Here is a 19,599-nt window from a genome sequence, read left to right as displayed (position 1 = left end):
GTCTCAGAAGGCTGAACTTAGGAGAACCAAGCTCCTCCCTTATTTCACAATTTGTTACGCAACAACTTTCCCTACTGCCCATGCACACTGTTGAATTCGGTGGTCACTAGACCCTCTAGCAATGGGAGCCTTCCTCACCTTCAGCTTCCTCTGGTTGTCCTCTGGGGAGCCTTACAAGGTCATTGCTGGCTCAACATACTGTTTAGCCAACACTGCATTCTGGCCTTTGATTACATAGATTGTAATTGCAGGCTCTGTTCTCAAGGCAAAGATCATACTGTGAACTAGAGAGTATTCAATACTACAGGGAGAATAATTAGCTCTACATTTTTTCCCCTGCACACACAAACACAAAATCTATTGCATATGACTAAACCACTTGATGCTACCTCTTCTACCCTGAACAACAGCCTCTGGATGCTCATTTTCATGTATTGGTAGAACTGGGGGGGGAGGAATATATAAAGTTGATACCTGCAGTGGAGAAATACAACCTGCATCCTACAACCCTGTACTCATAAAAATCTTGATAAGCAGTACAGAGCCCTAGTGAACACCTACTGCACAATCAGTCTTTCCTACAGCACTGTGGCCATAATTTTGCTGAACTGAGAACTTAGGAAATACTACAGAAACTGAAGACTTAGGTGAACAATTTAGGATAGGAACTACAGGATTCTACATAAAAATCCTCATACCTTGAAGTTCTCTCCAGTCAGTATATTATCTTTGAGCATGGCCAACAACAAAATGTAATTGTTTTCTTATGTGGCATCAGTAGACTAGGGGAAACTGAGTAAGTGATAAAAGAGTGAAGGAAGTTCAAATCAAAGTTTAAGGGTTGGACCAAGAAGCTGTACATTTCTTGAAGTAGCTGGTGTTTCCCTTTCACTGTTTCATTCATTTCAACCCTCATCACTCTTTTGCTGGTTTGAGAACAAAACTTCTTGCAAAATTACTGCCATAGATAAAAACATCATACCTCAAACCTGGATATATATGTATCTAAGCATTTGGGCCATGTAATAACACTGAATTACAATGCAACTTCTTCCTTTAACAGTTCCCTCATGAACAAAACTATCTCTTAAAAATGTCTCCATGCTATTCACACAAAAAAAGTAAACCAGACACATTGCTAACTCCTTTCCTCTTCACGGAAGCCACAAGTGAGTCCTTTGTTTCCCCCACTGTATTTCTATGCAGGCACAAAGGAATGGCCTGGTTACTCACCATTCCATGATTTCACTACCCAAGTAACTGTTTCTGGCTTCAGCTAGCACTTTCCCTGAGTTGCCTGTTATTTTCTAACATGAAGGAGAAAACTGCATCTTTTTGTCTAGTGACGTAGGATGTCCCAGATGAGGAGGCTTGAAACAAGGGAGACCATGAGCAGAAAGAAAAGAAGGCAGAAGGTTTTTTTTTCACCTAGTTACCAAATTAGCTTTCTTTTATTTGCTCCCACACTCCTTTCACAACATCCCTTTCAGAGAAAGTTGAAAAACTTTTAAGTCACACTGAATTTAGCTCCATGAAAAAAGTATCTGACCAGAAAGGAGATCAGGATCCAAATCACAGAATCATAGAACTGCTGAGGTTGGAAGAGAACTTGGAAATCATAGTGTCCAAAGCTCAGCCAGAAGCCCTGACAGCAGTACCAATCCTTTGAAAGGTTCCTAAAAGAGCATCTTATAAAAGTTGGATATATCGAAGTTTTTCTACCAGAGACCAGATCTGCATAAGGTAGAACCCTGCTTAAGGCTCAAAAAAAATCTGAGAAATACCTTGGAGAAGTTACATAAAACTGCATTATTCTCTAAGGAACTGATAATAGGCATCCAAGATCATTTCTGCTATCATTCAACAAAACCCCTCCTCAGTCAAGCTTACTTCTCAGCCAAGAGCTACACAAAGAACAAAACTGCAGAGCACGAAGTGCCACAGAACCCCTCCCACCTGTTAAGGAAGTATCTAGGAAAAGAGAAGAGAACTAATAGTGTCACCACATCAACACCACAAGCTACTAGGTCACACAGCCTTGGTGCAGCTGCAAAACCACCTGTTACCCCTGTTCAGACTGGAATTGCAGATACCATAGGTTATTTCAGTGTCTGCTTACAAACTGGTTACATCCCAGGGACAAAGAAATTATCAGAGAATCGTAATCACAGAATCAGCCAGGTTGGAAGAAACCTCCAAGATCAGCCAGGCCAACCTAGCACTCAGCCCTAGACAATCAACTAGACCACGGCACTAAGCATCTCATCCAGTTCTTCAACACCTCCAGGGACAGTGACTCCATCACCTCCCTGGGCAGCCCATTCCAATGCCAATCACTCTCTCTGCCAACAACTTCCTCCTAACATCCAGCCTAGACCTCCCCTGGCACAACTTGCGACTGTGTCTCCTTCTTCTGTTGCTGGTTGCCTGGCAGAAGAGACCAACCCCAGCTGGCTGCAACTTCCCTTCAGGTAGTTGCAGACAGCAATGAGGTCACCCCTAAGCCTCCTCTTCTGCAGACTGCACACCCCCAGCTCCCTCAGCCTCTCCTCATAGGGTTTGTGTTCCAGGCCCCTCACCAGCTTCGTTACCCTTCTCTGGACACATTCCAGCACCTCAACATCTCTCTTGAATTGAGGAGCCCAGAACTGGACACAGCACTCAAGGTGTGGCCTGACCAGTGCTGAGTACAGGAGAAGGATAGCCTCCCTTGTCCTGTTCAGCAGTTAGGTATATCAGCTGTGTATGAAGCTACACTCAAAGCAACACTCAAAGTTATCTTAGGTACACAATTTATATATGAGAGATGTGATTTCTCACAGTTGATCAGCCTCTCTCCTCTTTGCATTAATGTGCAGAGAAATCTCTTCATGAACAGAAAGTTATTAATGCACATTTGCATGGATAAAGGTAGGAACAATAAGCAGCTATACTGCTTAAGATGCAAACATACATATATGTGCATATACACATGTACAATACATGTACTGATGAAACACATATGTCCAAACATATTTTCATACCTTTAAACATATATTATTTGTGCAATTAGAGAGTCAAGAAGTTTTTTATACACAGGCTGTATTACACTGTTTTTCCCAGTGAATGGCTGAGCCATGGTATTGCCAAATACCAGGAAATCATTATATGCTTACATACATAGCTGCTTACATGCACATGTCCTTCTGGACATCTTTCACTTTTTCAGATATTTTAAGTCACATTACTTGAGGTAAGGTATGGGAAGACCTGAGACTGCCCTACAGACATTAACAGGGACCTAATTGCTCCAGTGTTTAAAAAGGCAGAGAAAACCTTCAAAACTTCCCAGTGTAGAATCATAGAATCAACCAGGTTGGAAGAGACCTCCAAGATCATCCAGTCCAACCTAGCACCCAGCCCTAGCCAGTCAACTAGACCATGACACTAAGTGCCTCATCCAGTCTTTTCTTGAACACCTCCAGAGACGGTGCCTCCACCACCTCCCTGGGCAGCCCATTCCAATGGGAAATCACTCTCTCTGTGAAGAACTTCTTCCTCTACTAGGCTTAATTTTTTTCTGCATTGTCAGACAGGACAGTATATGCAACACTTCAAAGCAGCACGAAGGTCTGACCCTGGCATCTGCATCACCAGTTCTGAGTGGGACTTCAGTGGAAAATGTCTTAAAAAACAGTAAGAATGGGTAGCAACTGAGCCATCAGTGAAGGAAACAATAGCTGACTGCTGAACATGCTTTAAAGATACCTAAAGCCACTGACTTGAGAGAAACATGCAATTTCTATGAGAAATAGAACTTTGAAATATATATGAAAGGATGAGTATCGGCAGAGAGGACTTCAGGACTATCAAAATAAACTCACCAGAGCCTAATGTGTGAAAGACAAGAAACTATAATAGCATTGATTTGAAGAAATATTAGAGAATAGCCTGTTAAAGAAGAGCCAAACAAGCTAGAGGTGGTTTCAGTAAAACTACCCTCACACTGGACACTGGCAGTATTTCCCAGAGCAAAGGGAAAACAAAGTAATGCTATTCTTCCCAGTGTATTTCAAGTCATTTGTATTAATACAGTGTCCTGGAAGACCTATTAGATGTCCTGGCTTGCTCCACCCTTCTGCTGATGGGGAAAGCAAGGGTAGGAGGAAAACAGAGGGTTGGGCCATTATGTCCCCTCCTAAAGTGATAAACAGGTGCCTACACGTGTTTTGGTACTTGTTGGTGTCTTGCCCAAATAAAGGTGAGCAAGCCCTGGGGTCACCTAATATGGTCAGTTTGGTAAATGCCATTCTGATTGGTGAATCTCTGTGGCCAAAGGAGCCTTTGCACTTGGGAAAATAATACAGATAGAGCTAAGTTGCAAGCAGTTGTGCTGCCTCTGCCTAACCACACTGCTTCAGTGTGCGCTGCTTCTGTCTTGCTGCCTCTGCCTCACTGCTCTTGGACAACATGTTCCGCTCTGCCTCGTGCTTCACGCCAGCTTAGCCCTGATGTTTTGGGCTTGAACTACCCAAAAACTCAAGTGTCTCAAGTTTCCCAGGACAAGGCATTTAAGTGTCTTATGACATGGCAAGAAGTGCCACCAACATTGTGCTCTCCACACATCTGCAAGAGAACCTCCCTGCACCTCTGCAAATGTCCATGCCAAGAGGTACCAGGATCAGGCCAGAGATCATCTGCCTCTTTCCCAGTGCCCTGGGGAGATCTAGAAGCCTCTCAGCAGCTGAGCAGCTCCAACACTGCCACAAAGGAGCTAGGGACTATCTTGAAATTTCTACTCCACCACAGAGAGTAGCACAGACCCTCCCTAGGGCTCCAGGCTGCCTATTTGTAAGTGTGGCAAAGCCATTTCATGGCTATACTTTTCCAATTTTCTAATTCTCCTAAATGAATTTATTGCCCATAAGCATCCTTGTAAAGATTTTTCTGGACCCAATTAGAACCCAAATTTAACTAATTTGTACATAGTTGTGTGTGGGGCTTTCCAGAAATAACATTAACTACATATTTTATAATTCCTGCCTTGTTAACTGCCACAACTAAATCATACTAACAAAGAGTGCCTCGCAGGAAGCACAAAATGTCATGACTACATAAAGGCTTCAGAAGCATGTGCCTGTTTCACAGAACAAAAAGAGTTAAAAATTCTGGGTTAGACATCATTGAACTTGCAAATACCAAATCTAGCTGTAACACCAAGCATGTCTCCTAGCCACAAAACCATTCCTTTTCTACAAGAGTTTTCCAAGGTTTCCAATGCTCCTCAAGTCAGGCGTGCACACAAGTGTTGGCAGGCTCAGGAGTTTTCATTTTAGCCATCCCATGTGTGACATGCATTATTTTTAAATGCACATGGGTGAACACGATTCCATCTCACTCCTGTATGTATTCACTGGCAGTGTGCATCAATATTGTCAAGTGCTGTCAGGTCTGCTTTTTCTCTCTGAAATCTTCAGGTTTCCCTAGAAATTGCTTTGTGATTTAGTATTTACCTACATTGTTAATAATAGTGCCATACACAATAAATTGTGTGACAGATGTATTACTAAGGGCCCACAACTGAACTAACCTACAAAGATTTTTAAATGCTCTGCCATAAAAAAGAAGCAGCTCCAACACCACTTCCTGTCTCAAAGCCCTTTCTTTATCCAGATGCAGGCTATAGCCTTCCTCAGTGAATGTTCTGTTAGGTCTGCAGTTCTTTTTCTGGGTAAGTTCTGAGGGAGGGCAGACAGCAAAGGAGACAAAAAAGGTTGATGTAGAAGAGCCTAAGATGAAAAAGATGGGAAGAGAAGGAGAGAGTGATGAAGAAAGCAGCCAGCACCAGAATGAAGAACATACACTTGGACTGTGGGACAACTCAGAGGAACATCTTAGCTTTGATGCTTGGGGCTGGTGTTTCCAAAGGCTGTATGTGTAACATCCCCAGGGACAGAGCACACTTGCCAGTATTCTGAATAAAACATTCACCATCTCTGTTGCTTTTTCAGCTTCTCTTGCCTTTTTTCTTTTTCCTTTTTCTTTTCTGTTAATAAGCAGATCTCTACAGGAGCATTTTCACAGAGGACCACAGCTGAAGTTCCCATCCTTTCTCTGTGTGACTACTGAGCAGCATGCTGTTCTAACAAGCATCTGGTAATCTATCAGTCTTCCAATAGCTTTCAATACTTCATTTTTCTATCCCATCATTAGAGATAGGTGCTTTAAGAAGAACACAAACAATTATCTTCTGAAAAACCCTGAAGTTTCTAGATGAGGGTGAGAATAAAGTAGTTTTACCTCTACATTCAGCACAGGAACCATTTTAAAACTGCAGGAGTGCATGGCCAACCAGTGGCAAGCTGCCATGAGATATTTATTGCCCTTCTGAAACACATCACAGCATGTATCCTCAGCAAAGTCATCCTGCTCACTGTTGCATGCACCTTGGCTGGCAGGGAACTAACACATGCCCAAGACTGGCAGGCTATTTTCAAGAATGGATAACATTATATATTCATATACATGCACACACACACACACACTCACACATCTGTCAAGGACAGGGTTTAAAAAGCACCATAGCATAAAGCTACCTACTCAAACGCAGTGGGTTGATTTCTCTTCAAATCAAACTTCTTTATGGTAATGAGAGCTAATATGGGTCCCATAATATCATCATTCTCTTTTTTATTGCTAGTTCTAGGGAAAAGTCCTCATGTGGTTTTTTTTTCCCCTTGATTCTCATCTGTACTGTCCTACCATGACTGTAGCCTGGGTAGGGCAGGACTTCTTTAAGTCAGACAAAACATGGAGGAAGGACACCTTCAACATGAAAGCCAAAATATTAAACATTATTTTATTGACTGACAAATAATTTTGACTGCTTCATTGAGTTTTATGAATCATGTGTCTAAATCAATTGATTCTAAATATAATCTCTTCTTTTCAGCACATTTCTAATTAGCCCCTCTAAGTTATCACTCACAGAGATATTATACAACCACTAAGGTTGAGATGCTCTATGAAACAAAATATAATGAGGAAAAAAAGAATCAAAAATAAGTAGTACAGATGGATTTTCACACTTCCACTGTCAGTGCTGTACTTCATACTTGCAAGATGATCTAGCAGCATATCACTATGGAAATCTTAAAAATTAAGTGAGAAGACAGGACATGTTTTTAAATGTATTGCTGTAAGAGTGGAGACATGAGTCTCTCAACAGCTACAAGACAGTTCAAATATTTCATACAGATGCCTAATGATAGCTCTTTTTAGAATCAGGATGGTAGAAGAGTGTAAATGGGATAAAATAATAGAGAAGTGAAATGTCTTTGAGTGTCTGAAAAGCAACAGTATTTTGAGCAAAGGAAATCTTCCTTAGCTGTGCCACAAAAGCTTGTTTGTTCTTCCAGCTGTTTTGAGTGGCTCTAGTACAAGACAATGCCTTTCTCTACAAATCATACCTCTTCTTTCACCCATTATTAATTTCTAATCACATTAAAGACATTTTTCTCCATGGTAAAATGCTGTAGTTTTATCAATAGGTAGTACAACTTGCTAATAAAAGAAGAAATCCCTAAATAACACTTCCAAACTCTTAACAGATCAGTAAGTGACAGTGATCATATCCTGCTTCATCTACTCCTTCATACAAACATTCGCAGGTTTATGATGTGCCTTCACAAGACTCATCTGAGAATTATCTTATTTTTAAAGACAATTTATCATTCCAATGAAATGAATCTTTAAAATTCTCTATTTCTTTCCTGCCTATGTCTTTGTCTCACCTGTTGTTACTGATCGTCATGCGTGTTTCAAACTTTGAAATCTCTCTAGTCTACAGGATTAAATATCTCACATATAATATTATCATGTAAGTTCATCAACTCACTACCTATAGGGCAGCTGCCAGGGCTTGTTACTTCATAAAACAGAATCATCAAATTGTTTCAGTTGGAAAAGATCTTTAAGAACATTAAGTCAAACCATTACCTAGCTACAAAGACTAGTACTAAACTACATCACTCAGCATCACATCTCTGCCTCTTTTAAACACATCCAGGGATGGGGATACAACCACCTTCCTGAGAGGCCTGTTCCAGCAATCTTCTAATATTCAACCTAAATCCCCCCATGTCCATTTCCTCTCATCTTATCACTTGTTACTAGGGAGAAGAAACTGCAAAGAATGGCAGAGCACACCTCTCCTATTGTGTCTGAAGGAACTGCTTTCTCTATGCATCATTATTTGAATTAAACTAAACAGCTGAACTTAAGATCATATGATCATTTCTGTAACAAGCTCTAATACATCAGGCTCCAAAATCTGAGCTGCCATCTGCAGTTCTTGCAACTCCACCCTCTAAAAATGGAGTATGATCCTTGGTCTCTGCAACTAATTTACTTGACACAAAAATAATCCACTGCACAAAGTCCCAGATAAAATGACATCACAAATGCAATTCAGGTTTCTTATCCCATCAGTGAAGCATGCACATATTTTTCTCCTGTCAATGAAAAGAAAAGGAAAGAAGAAAATGCTGCTATCTTACCCTGCACACTAACCCAATGACAACGAATTGAGTAGAAGTACACTATTTTTTCCCCTTTGTATGCTAGACCTACAAAAATCACTCTATTGGTAACACTGACACTTCAGAGGCACCTATGAATCTATATATAGAACAAGACATCTATCAATGAAACCTTTAATTCTTGCATTTCAGTATCTCCACTCTTATCTAACACTATTTTGAGATTAATATTCTACTAGTAGCAATTGCTCAGTTGCATTTCTGATGGCACTAAATCATTGGTGCAGAATCATACCGACTACTGCTCCTTTTACCCAATCATAAGGAAAGCATAGTTTGCAGATTACAAGACAAAGAATACAGAATCATGACTTCAAGTCTTCACTGACCTATAGTGGGCAAAAGAAACTATCAGAATAGTTGAACAAGCAAAGCCATGTTTCATACTTGTCTGCAGGCATTAAAATTCTGAACAGTTTAACAGCAATGACTAATTAGCAGTAGAAAGCTCAGACAATAACAAGTGATGCCTGCATGTGCAGATTTAAAAGTTATTTACTAGGATGAAAAATATATTAATAAGAGTCTAAGTTACTGAAAATCTTTAGATGTCTCTTCACAGGCCATCTCACAGAAAAATAAGGTATTTCAGGCAAATGCAAAACTAAATCACATTTTTTTAATGTAGCCTAAGATAATACAACTCCAGGGCTCAACTGAAGCTCAATAAATCCCATAATGAGACACATGAAAATGAAAAAAATTCCCTGTCTTGATGATCTATAATGGGGAAATGAATCAGATAATAGATTCTTGTTCTGTTAAAACACCTTTGCTCTGGTCAGTTCTTAACCTGAGAATAAATAGACATATCACAGAAGTTCTCCTTTCTCAGGCTGTTGAATTATACTTTACATTGTCACTGTCCAAAATGTGAAACAAATTTTACAACCCCTAAAATATTTCCTTTCACATCCACCATCTTTTCTTATTATCTTCAAAGAAATAACAGAAAGAGTGAGAGCAAGATTTCCTTTGCTTTCACCAGGAGTGTTGCCATAGCTGTTGGTCGTCTTTAACACTTACTGAATTCTAGCAAATTTATTTCCCTGCACCCATTTCCCAAGCAGCAGTCATGGCTCTAACTCTAAAGCACAGATGCCTTTTTCTTCTTCTTTTTTTTTTTTTTTTTTTTTTTTTTTATATATAAATCACCTATGCTTTTCTGATCAGAGTGAAGATTTATCAGTCTGTGGTGCAATAGAATCATAGAATCAAGCAGGTTGGAAGAGACCCCCAAGATCGGCCAGTCCAACCTAGCCAATCAACTAGACCATGGCACTCAGGGTCACTCAAGTGCCTCATTCAGGGTTTTCTTCAACACCTCCAGGGATAGCAACTCCACCATCTCCCTGGGTAGCCCATTCCAATGGGGAAACTCCACTCTCTCCATCAAGAACTTCCTCCTAATATCCAGCCTATACCTCCCCCAGCACAACTTGAGGCTGTGTCCCTTTGTTCTGTTGCTGGTTGCCTGGGAGAAGAGACCATCTCCAGCTGGCTACAACCTCCCTTCAGGTGGTTGTAGACAGCAACGAGATCAGCCCTGAGACTTCTCTTCTCCAGGCTAAGCAACAACAACTCCCTCAGCCTCTCCTCACAGGGCTGTGTTCCAGGCACAGTGGGATTTATATTTAAGAAGGTTCTCACTTGTTGTAAAACAAAATTATATTTGTTCAGATTTGTTAAACTTCTCAACAACAGATCTTCAAGGCTTCAGAACTCAGAGTTTGTCCTAAAGGCACCTAAAATGTGCCTTACTTTCTAAAGTGACCAGCAGACAGGAACAACAGGTTAAGCTGGTCAGCTCCACTTTCAAATGAAGTTAACAGTCAAACACTCTACTCTCAAAAAAAACCCAAACCAAACAAATAAAAAACCACAAAAAAAAAAAACACCAAACAAAACCTAAACCCTGCCATTGATTATGTCTGCCTTTTAAAACTACTTTTTAAAAAGCTGATCTTGTTTAGTAGCTTAACTAAACAGCAAGTGCAAACAACTAGGAAAAAAGCTGCACATTATGGTCAACAGCTTAATATGGTCAAAGGGGAGCTTGCCAGCAAAATCATCCTGACAGGGTATACACATGTGATGGTTTGGGAGTTCCCCAGTCCCTCACTCTTATGAAATCACCCAGACTAGACTCAGCCAACTGGAAAGTAAGGAATGAAGCTTTCTATTCACAGCTTAGCACAATATGCAAGCAGATATTTACAATACATACAGCTATACACAGAAATACACAAGTTACAGATACAGAAAGACAGTACTTCTCCCAGAAAATCAGTGTCCCCAGGAGGGGCTCCTAACCACCCTTCCACATCCTTTCCACCCCTCTATCTTATCCCAGACTTTGCCTTACATGCAAGGGGAGTTAGAAAGCAAAAGCATTAGTTACACAGACAGCATGCTAGGGAGAAAAAGTACATGCACCAGTTGCACTCAGAGAGCAACTGTGTTATCTTGTTCATGTTCTTGTTTTGATACATCTCAGCAAGCCTATTGAGTGCATTAGACATCACCACTGTTTCCTTTTCACAGCCTATAATCTAATTTCTCACACTAAAATATTCCAGATAGGCTCAAACTAGCACACCACCCCTCCACCTTACCCCAGCATATACCTTACAGTCAAGGTGAGCTGCAAGGGTTGGCAAGGGAGGTTAGAAGCAGAGTAAGTTGGGCTACACAGCAAAAGGACCAGGGAGAAAGCACAGGCATTGACAGAGACACCCACACACTGGCACTGTCTCTCACTGTCCTATCTATGTTTTGTCGTCTTGCTTTTATACATCTCAGCAAGCCTACGAGTGCAGTAGACATCACCATTGATTCCTTTTCACAGCCTAATATCTATTTTTCCCTCACTAAAATATTCCAGTTAGCCTTAAACTAGCACAACACTATATATATATATATATATATATATAAAAGTGCTTTTATTTCGACCTCTAAACTCTCCCTACTCAGGGACTTCAATTTTGTTACTTCATTTTGTAGAAACAAAGCTTTAAGTTTTTTCTGCATTTGCCACAATGACATGCCTCTGTTTGCTCATAGGATCTGAGGTTCTCATGGTTGGTTGGTTGCACAGCTCCTGAATCAATTACAAAAACAAACTAAAAAGGGAAGCAGGAAATAATTTCATTCCTTCTAGCATTCTGCAAAGAGCATAACCATTTTCAGTGGTTCTTCCTGGCAGCCTTTTGTTTATTGATACCAACAAGCTTGTGTAACCTGGAAATTAAAGTGGACATGATCAGGCTGTGGGCACCCTGATCTAGGGTAGGGTGTCCCTGCCCATGGCAAAGAGGTTGAAACTAGATGATCCTTGTGGTCCCTTCCAACCCTGACTGATTCTATGGTTATAGGAGGCTCAGAAACCCTATGCTGAATAGCTAGCAATGAGAAATACGGATGAAGAAAGTAAAATCCAGTTCCAAATATCACACTAGCACTGCCAGAGTAAGCTGTGAAAATCTCAGTGCTCATTTGCAGTGTAAATTGGGGATTGTGGCACAACCAATGAATTGGCCTTTTCACTCCTCGGCAAAACAGAAAAGAGTGATAGAAAGCTGCATACCTGACAATTTGTTTTAACACAACATTTTACTGGTTCTAATGAAAAGGAAGATGAAAAGGTCAGACTGTACAAGAACACCAAAATGTCTTTCTCCTTGCTTTGCAAGATTGAACAATAGATATCACACCAAAGTAAAACCATCAGTGCTGCCTTCCAGAAAAAGGCTTATTAAACCCAAAAACAAAACCAAGAACTAGTGCAATCATACATAAGCTGAAAAACATTCCAGAAGGTTGGATAAAATAGTCCAGAATATAAACATAGTTGGAAACTCAGTGTTACAAGACTAGTAAGTAGCTGGCAGTGCTCCAAATCAGAAATAAAAGAGAAAAAATTGTGTAAAGGGCAAAACAAACAAAAAGGATATGAAAAGCAATATGAAAAGTCTCTGATGCCATCATAGAATCAACCAGGTTGGAAGAGACCTCCAAGATCACACAGGCCAACCTAGCACCTAGCCCCACCCAATCAACTAGACCATGGCAATAAGTGCCTCATCCACTCTGTTCTTCAACACCTCCATGGACAGCAACTCCACCACTTCCCTGAGCAGCCCATTCCAATGCCAATCACTCTCTCTGCCAACAACTTCCTCCTAACATCCAGCCCATACCTTCCCTGGCACAACTTGAGACTGTGTCCCCTTGTTCTGTTGCAGGCTGAGAACACTCATTGTCATTCCACGGAACAGCTTCTCCCCAGACCTTCTATACTACCTATTGCTAAGTTTCTCATCCAGAATTCAGAATTTACTAGGTCAACAAAAACTCCCACATACATTTACACTACAAGATGATACATTGCTATGTTACCCACAGAATGTGCAAGTTTACAATACAGCTGCATGTCTGATACATGCAGGAGGGATCTGCCCTAACCCAGGACAAGCAGGCTGACAGAAAAAACACCATTTCTCTGTGTCATTAAAATAGTGTATCATCCCATAAACCTGTCCTTCTATAGTTTCAGAGTTACCCTTAGTGTTTGTTGAATAGGTAGGAAAAAACCAAATAGTCCTCCCTTTCTGTTGATCTCAATCATTTTGGTTAACAAGGCTCAATATCTTTTCTCTGATTTGCTCACTCAAGGTCTCTAACTGAGCTCTTCATCAAGCATTATTTCATTTCAGCTCTTCACCATGGTCTTTCCTCTGCCACTGTTCCAGGTTCCCTAGATCCCAGAAGTATTATTGTGATTATCACTTCTGAACCTTGTACAGCCCAAGTTTTCCTTCCTCACTGTTCAGCTAAGATAAGCCCTCTTCGTCCCTGCCTGAACAAATGCAGGAGAATAGAGGGCAGAGTGGCAACACACTAGCTACTTGCTGCTCCTGGGAGAAATAATTACAGAGGAAATCTTGTTTAGTTGCTCCTGTCCTGGGAGAGACTCTGCTCAGTCCAGATGAAATAGAAGGAGAATTTCCTTACCAACTCCCAACAGGTTTCTCCAGAGCACGAGTGAACCACTATTTGTCAACAGGCAATAACTGGGTCAAAGTCAGACACTTTGTCACAGGAGCAACAAAAGCAGCGAAGGAGATAGTGTATAATGAGGCAAATAGACTAAAAAGATACTTTAATGCTGTCATCTCCTTTTAAGAACAGCAGTACAGGTATGGGAAATTAAGCAGTGCTAACCTTCTGAAGACATCTCAGTGGGATTTTTTTTTCATACAAAACAGTTCTTTCTGTTGACATTTTATCACATGAGATATACACTTGGAGAGTTGATAGGAAATCACGAAGACAGAAAGAGTTTTCAGTGGAGTCCTCTATAGGGTAAGCAATAGAAGGAGCACTTCCATCTCATTCCCCAGTGACCTCTTTAGCATGTCACTCACTACCACATTTTCACAGACTGTAAATCATAATAACTCGTTTTCCACATTGCTGTGCAGCTGCCTTCTCATCTGGTTACACTCAGCTCTGCCACACACATACCCCTGCTAGAAGCCATCTGAAATCTGGACACAGGCTGCTAGAGGATTCATGACTTTGCCTTAACAAAATCTGCTAGTGGATTCATGACCTTGCCTTAACGAAATCTGCTAGTGGATTCATGACCTTGCCTTAACAAAATCTGCCTGGTGCTTTGGAAAGGGAACCAAAGCAGATTACTTCAAGTTGAGACACCTTGAAAGAAACAGGCTCTCAGAAGCCAGACACTCCAGTGTTCAAAGTAGTCATGTTCATTTAAGTCAGTCTCAAATGCAGATTTTACAATTCACATGATGGGGAAAAAAAAATCAGATATCAGAATATTTTCCAGACAAATGTATTTCATGGGTTTTTTTTTACTTTTTGGAGTATTTCACCAACCCCTTCCTCAATCCTATTTAACTCTCCTTTGCTTGGATCTTCTCTCTTCACTTTCAAATACATAAACAGAAACTCTGGCATTTATGTTCTGATAAGCAAAATGGAGAACTTTTTCTTCAAATTAAATTTTGGTGCTTATCCTCAAAAGCTCAGTTTCATCTTTAGTGGCAAAAAAACCCCAAAAAACATTCCAACATAAATATGTGATGCTTCTTACTTTTCAGAACTAAGGAAACAGCATTGCAGGCTGAGAACAGAGTGCCTGGAGAGCAGCCAGGAAGAAAGAGACATTGGGGTGCTGGTAGATAGTAGCTGAACATGAGCCAGCAGTGTGCCCAGGTGGGCCAGGAGAGCCAATGGATCAGGAGCAGTGTGACCAGTAGGACAAAGGAGGTTATCCTGCCTCTGTACTCAGCACTGGTCAGGCCACACCTTGAGTGCTGTGTCCAGTTCTGGGCTCCTCAATTCAAAAGAGATGTTGAAGTACTGGAATGTGTCCACAGGAGGGCGACAAAGCTGGTGAGGGGCCTGGAGCACAGCCCTGTGAGAAGAGGCTGAGGGAGCTGGGGGTGTGCAGCCTGCAGAAGAGGAGGCTCAGGGCAGAGCTCATTGCTGTCTACAACTACCTGAAGAGAGGCTGTAGCCAGGTGACGGTCAGTCTCTTCTCCCAGGTAACCAGCAACAGAACAAGGGGACCCACTCTGAAGTTGTGCCAGGGGATGTCTAGGCTGGATGTTAGGAGGAAGTTGTTGGCAGAGAGAGTGATTGGCATTGGAATGGGCTGCCCAGGGAGGTGGTGGAGACACCGTCCATGGAGGTGTTCAAGGAAAGCCAGGCTGGGGCACTTATTGCCATGGTCTAGTTGATTGGCTAGGGCTGGGTGCTAGGGCTGATCTTGGAGGTCTCTTCTAACCCAGCTGATTCTATGAAGAGTTTATTTTCCCCAGATTTTCTCAAGTTTTTAATCACAAACTCTTAAATAAATATATACAGTCGCCTAGTGTTACCTGATTCTGACTACTCTGGTTTGTATAAATTACCTGATACATTAATGTTCTAATGTATTGCCTATTGGCTTATCTTGCCTTTTGGGGACAGTGGATCAGAGGCCTGGATGCCTCTGCAGATGCCACTCTCTCCACTACGCAGTATTCACACATTTTTTTGTAAAGTCAAGTTGATAACATTTTGAATTAGAAAAGTCCTCATTTTACTGGAAATAACATGACAAAACACGTTTCAGCCCTTTAGAATACCTTTTGAACCATTTAGTACTTTTAATGTCTTTTTACATTAACTTTTATCCTTAGTGGGAACTAAAACAGTTATTAAACACTATCTATAGAACTTTGAAACATAACAACAGCAGAACAGAACAACAAAAAGCTTTATGCTGCCAGAAGAGGACAACATAAGGTGGATCACAAAGTTATCTTTTCAGAGTTCTAGCTTCTTTTTTGTTTGTTTGTTTTAGTCTGCTAAAATTACATTTTTCATCACTCTTGGGTTTTATTACCTTGTGGACCTATTACTAAATAATGAGTAAGTTTGGTATTAATCTCAAGGAGGTTAAGAGTTTCCTTCTTTGTTTTCACTAAACCTTTGTTTTCACAAAGCGTGTTTCAACAGCTCTAGATGTGGGAAAATAATATTTAAACATAAATATAGGCATGCATATACTTGAGCACACAAAAAAATATCATGTTTACACACTGTTAAAGAAAGAACAAAGATACATACAACAGTTGAACATCCTCTTAAGTAAGCAAATAAATACTACATAGAGGTAATTATTCTAACAGTGCTGCAATTCCTTATGCAATACCCTCATAATGTAGGTCTTAACTTTTTCTCATTTGATTTCCTCTCTGCATTTTCCTTCCACATTTGTGGACACTCTTTCTGTGATCTACACTACAGCTCTGAACTGTGTGCCATGCCAATTATATTGCAGTCAAAGGGAAGAAACTCAAAGATCAAACACAGCTCCTGTTCACACCTGCTTAGAGAGTGGTCTCAAAAGCAGAAATGATGTGTGCACAGATAAATCACCTTACAGCTTTAGAATTCTCTGAATGCAGTATGTCTCAAAGTTAGCCTCCAAAATATCTATCTGCTTATCAATGCAATACTTACAAATGATTACCATGTTCTCATCATTTGTCAGAATTTAGAGACAACAGCAGTATAGAATGGGCACATACAGACCTGAAATTCCATAAATCTCAGTCAAGGTTTAATGCACATGCACTTCAACTCATGCCCTACTTAACACTTGTGATTACACAGTTGACCAAATTTCCCCCAGAAAATGCTTCCACAACATCTTGTAGTCACCTCAGAAATACACAGCAACAATTTTCTTCTAGAGAAGACTCATTGACTCAGGCAGGGATGCTTCCAGACTGCTACAATTTCTGCCCTAGCAGCTAACAAGTACTTTAAAACAGAAGACTTGTAAGATTTACCATTAACAAATATACACACTGGAAATCAAAGTCGTTTTCAGCTCATTTAGTATGAAAAGAGAATAAGCTTTGTCCTACCTATTGTGGTAATAACAGTGCCAGCAAAGAAGAAGGAACTTCCCAAGTCCCAGTGACTGATCTGAGTAGTTGTGTTTCCTAAAGGTATGATTCCTGCATTTATTGCTGCCACTACTTGCTGCAAGTTAAAAAAAAAAAACAAACACTTTTGTCAATATTCATGAAAGAATGATACTAATACACACTACACAGTAAATTGATTAAATTACTTCTTTAATCCAACCAATAAAGCAGAAAAGGATCAGTGTGGCTCTGCTCAAGTTTTATCATTCTGCCAGGCTACAGTTTAGTCTTCAGCAACCAACCTCAAGCATTTCAGCACACAGCAGAGCCATAAATTTCTGATCATTAAGGAGAACACAAAATCCACTGTATCAGTAACAGCATCACACTAGATAGATGGCAAACAATTATTTTCACTGTTGCAGCTATTTGCTGAAGAAAAAAACTCATCAGACAAATATTTACACTGAGTCTCCCAAAACATTCCCTTATTGAGCTAGGTGAGCAAATGTACTTCCTAAAACAGTCACTTCAAAACTTCCAAGAAAAAATGCCTGTCCATTCTTTTGGGTCCAATGATCAATTAATCACTGCAGAAGAGATAATTCAATACATTAACAATTACACTTATGGTTGAAAAAAATTCATCACATTAATAAAAGAATCAAATATGCATCCCTAAGTTTAGACAACTTTCTACTTCATAAACATCAGTCTTGAAAACTTCAATTCGAGCTGCTAGAATGAACTAGTTGACCACTAGTGACATCTTCATAGTCTTGAGAAATATGAAACACCTCCTATTTCAGCATTGTCATCTAATGCACATTCTCAACACAAAAAGTATTCCTGCTCAGACCTAATGCAAATTCTCAACACAAAAAGTATTCCTGCTCAGACCTAATGCAAATTCTTAACACAAAAAGTATTCCTGCTCAGACCTAATGCAAATTCTTAACACAAAAAGTATTCCTGCTTAGTTATACCTCAACTGAGGATACATACTGGTATTTCAGTCAAACACTTAAACATCAAGAGAAGTCAATTTTAAACTTGCAATAAACCTTTTTAAGGAATGTAAATTATCATTTCATTCTGAAACATTAAAGCAAGACTTATTTCATCATTGAGATTCTTATAGTAATAATAGATGTTTAAGGGAAGATCAACAGAAGAATAAATACTGCAAAGATAAGATGAAGTTTTCAACTAACAGTTTCTGCTCGCTGAATTGTCCAACAGTGATTATGCACAAAGATACTTAGCAATAGAGCAGAGAAGAAAAGTTCTCCACATGGCCACTCTGTTGCAAGAGAACAGCGTTGTGCAGCAGCAGCATTTTATTCAATAACAAAGTATATTGATAATTGCAAATGGAAACGTTTTTGTTTCTAAGCAGTGCCCATGGAAATCAGTTGGTCTGGACATAAATAGCAAAATACCAAGGCTGCATTAACACCATTTTTCCTGATGCAATCTCAGAGTAAGTTAGTTTCCACTTTCCCATTCTCAAAACTCAGATGCACAAAGAAGCCATTTCAAACTCCACAGCTGCATCTCCACAGCCACAGGGATCCTGCTGCCACACCTAAACTATTTTCCACACTGAGTTGTCAACAGAAAGCATGCTGAGGTGTGTTTACAAACACTTGACACTGTTTTATCTTCAGTACCTTCAGCTGTTCCCATTTCGCTTTTTTTTTTTTTTTTTTTTTTTTTTTTTTTTTTTTTTTTAAGACCAGGGAGGAAGGCATCAAAGATGTGGAAATTTCAATACTACTGTGACAGTTTGGGAGTTACCTGCCCACCTACTCTTATGAAATCACCCAGACTAGACTCAGCTGGCCAGAAACTAAGGAATAAAGCTTTCTATTCACAGCTTAGCACAATATATAAGCAGGTATTTACAATTTTTACAGCTATAGATAGAAATAGACAAGTTAAAAGTAATACAGAAACACAACAGCCCTCCCAGAAATCAGAGTTCCCAGGAGGGGCTCCCTATCACCCTTCCACCTTCTTTCCACTACACTACCTTATCCCAGAGTTTGCCTTATGTGCAAGGTGAGTTTGGAGGATCGGCAAGGAGAGGTTAGAAGCAGAAGGATTAGTTACACAGATCCAAGCAGAAGGGAAATGCACACTCCAGGAGACAGAGACACACACACTGTCTTATTTATGCTTGTGTCCTTGTTTTCATACATCTCAGCAAGCCTAAGAGAGCAGTAGACATCACCACTGTTTCCTTTTCACAGCCTATAATCTAATTTTTGTCATTAAAATATTCCAAGTTGCCTCAAACTGGCACAGCTACTGTGGAACAAGAAAGGAGGAGGCAAGAAAAGGAAGGGAAAGAGAGTTTAATTTCCCTTTGAATTAGAAGAATAAAGCCTCTTCTATATTTGTACAACATGTACAACTGGCCAGCAGTAACACTGCAGCAGTGATACTGGCAGGTATTTCCATTACTGTAGGGATACCTCAGACTAAGCAGCATGTGGAAACCATCCCTTGTAGTGATTCTGTGATTTACACAATACAGATACTCCTTTGATTTATAAGCCCCA

The 19,599-nt window shown here is 40.2% G+C and overlaps 1 protein-coding gene across 4 annotated transcripts in view; it reads right to left on the bottom strand.

Annotated features, from left to right (window-relative positions):
* Positions 1 to 19,599, bottom strand: part of KCNK2 (potassium two pore domain channel subfamily K member 2) — an 88,929-nt gene that overhangs the window by 54,690 nt on the left and 14,640 nt on the right. For all 4 annotated transcript variants that reach the window (XM_064164506.1, XM_064164507.1, XM_064164508.1 and 1 more), the window contains one exon: positions 17,030 to 17,147. In XM_064164506.1, the coding sequence (XP_064020576.1) occupies positions 17,030 to 17,147 (118 nt within the window). The remainder of the gene's footprint in view (positions 1 to 17,029; positions 17,148 to 19,599) is intronic.

This window comes from Pogoniulus pusillus, chromosome 25, assembly GCF_015220805.1.
Source record: "Pogoniulus pusillus isolate bPogPus1 chromosome 25, bPogPus1.pri, whole genome shotgun sequence".
Lineage (NCBI taxonomy): Eukaryota > Metazoa > Chordata > Aves > Piciformes > Lybiidae > Pogoniulus > Pogoniulus pusillus.
This window is presented reverse-complemented; position numbering and strand designations above follow the sequence as displayed.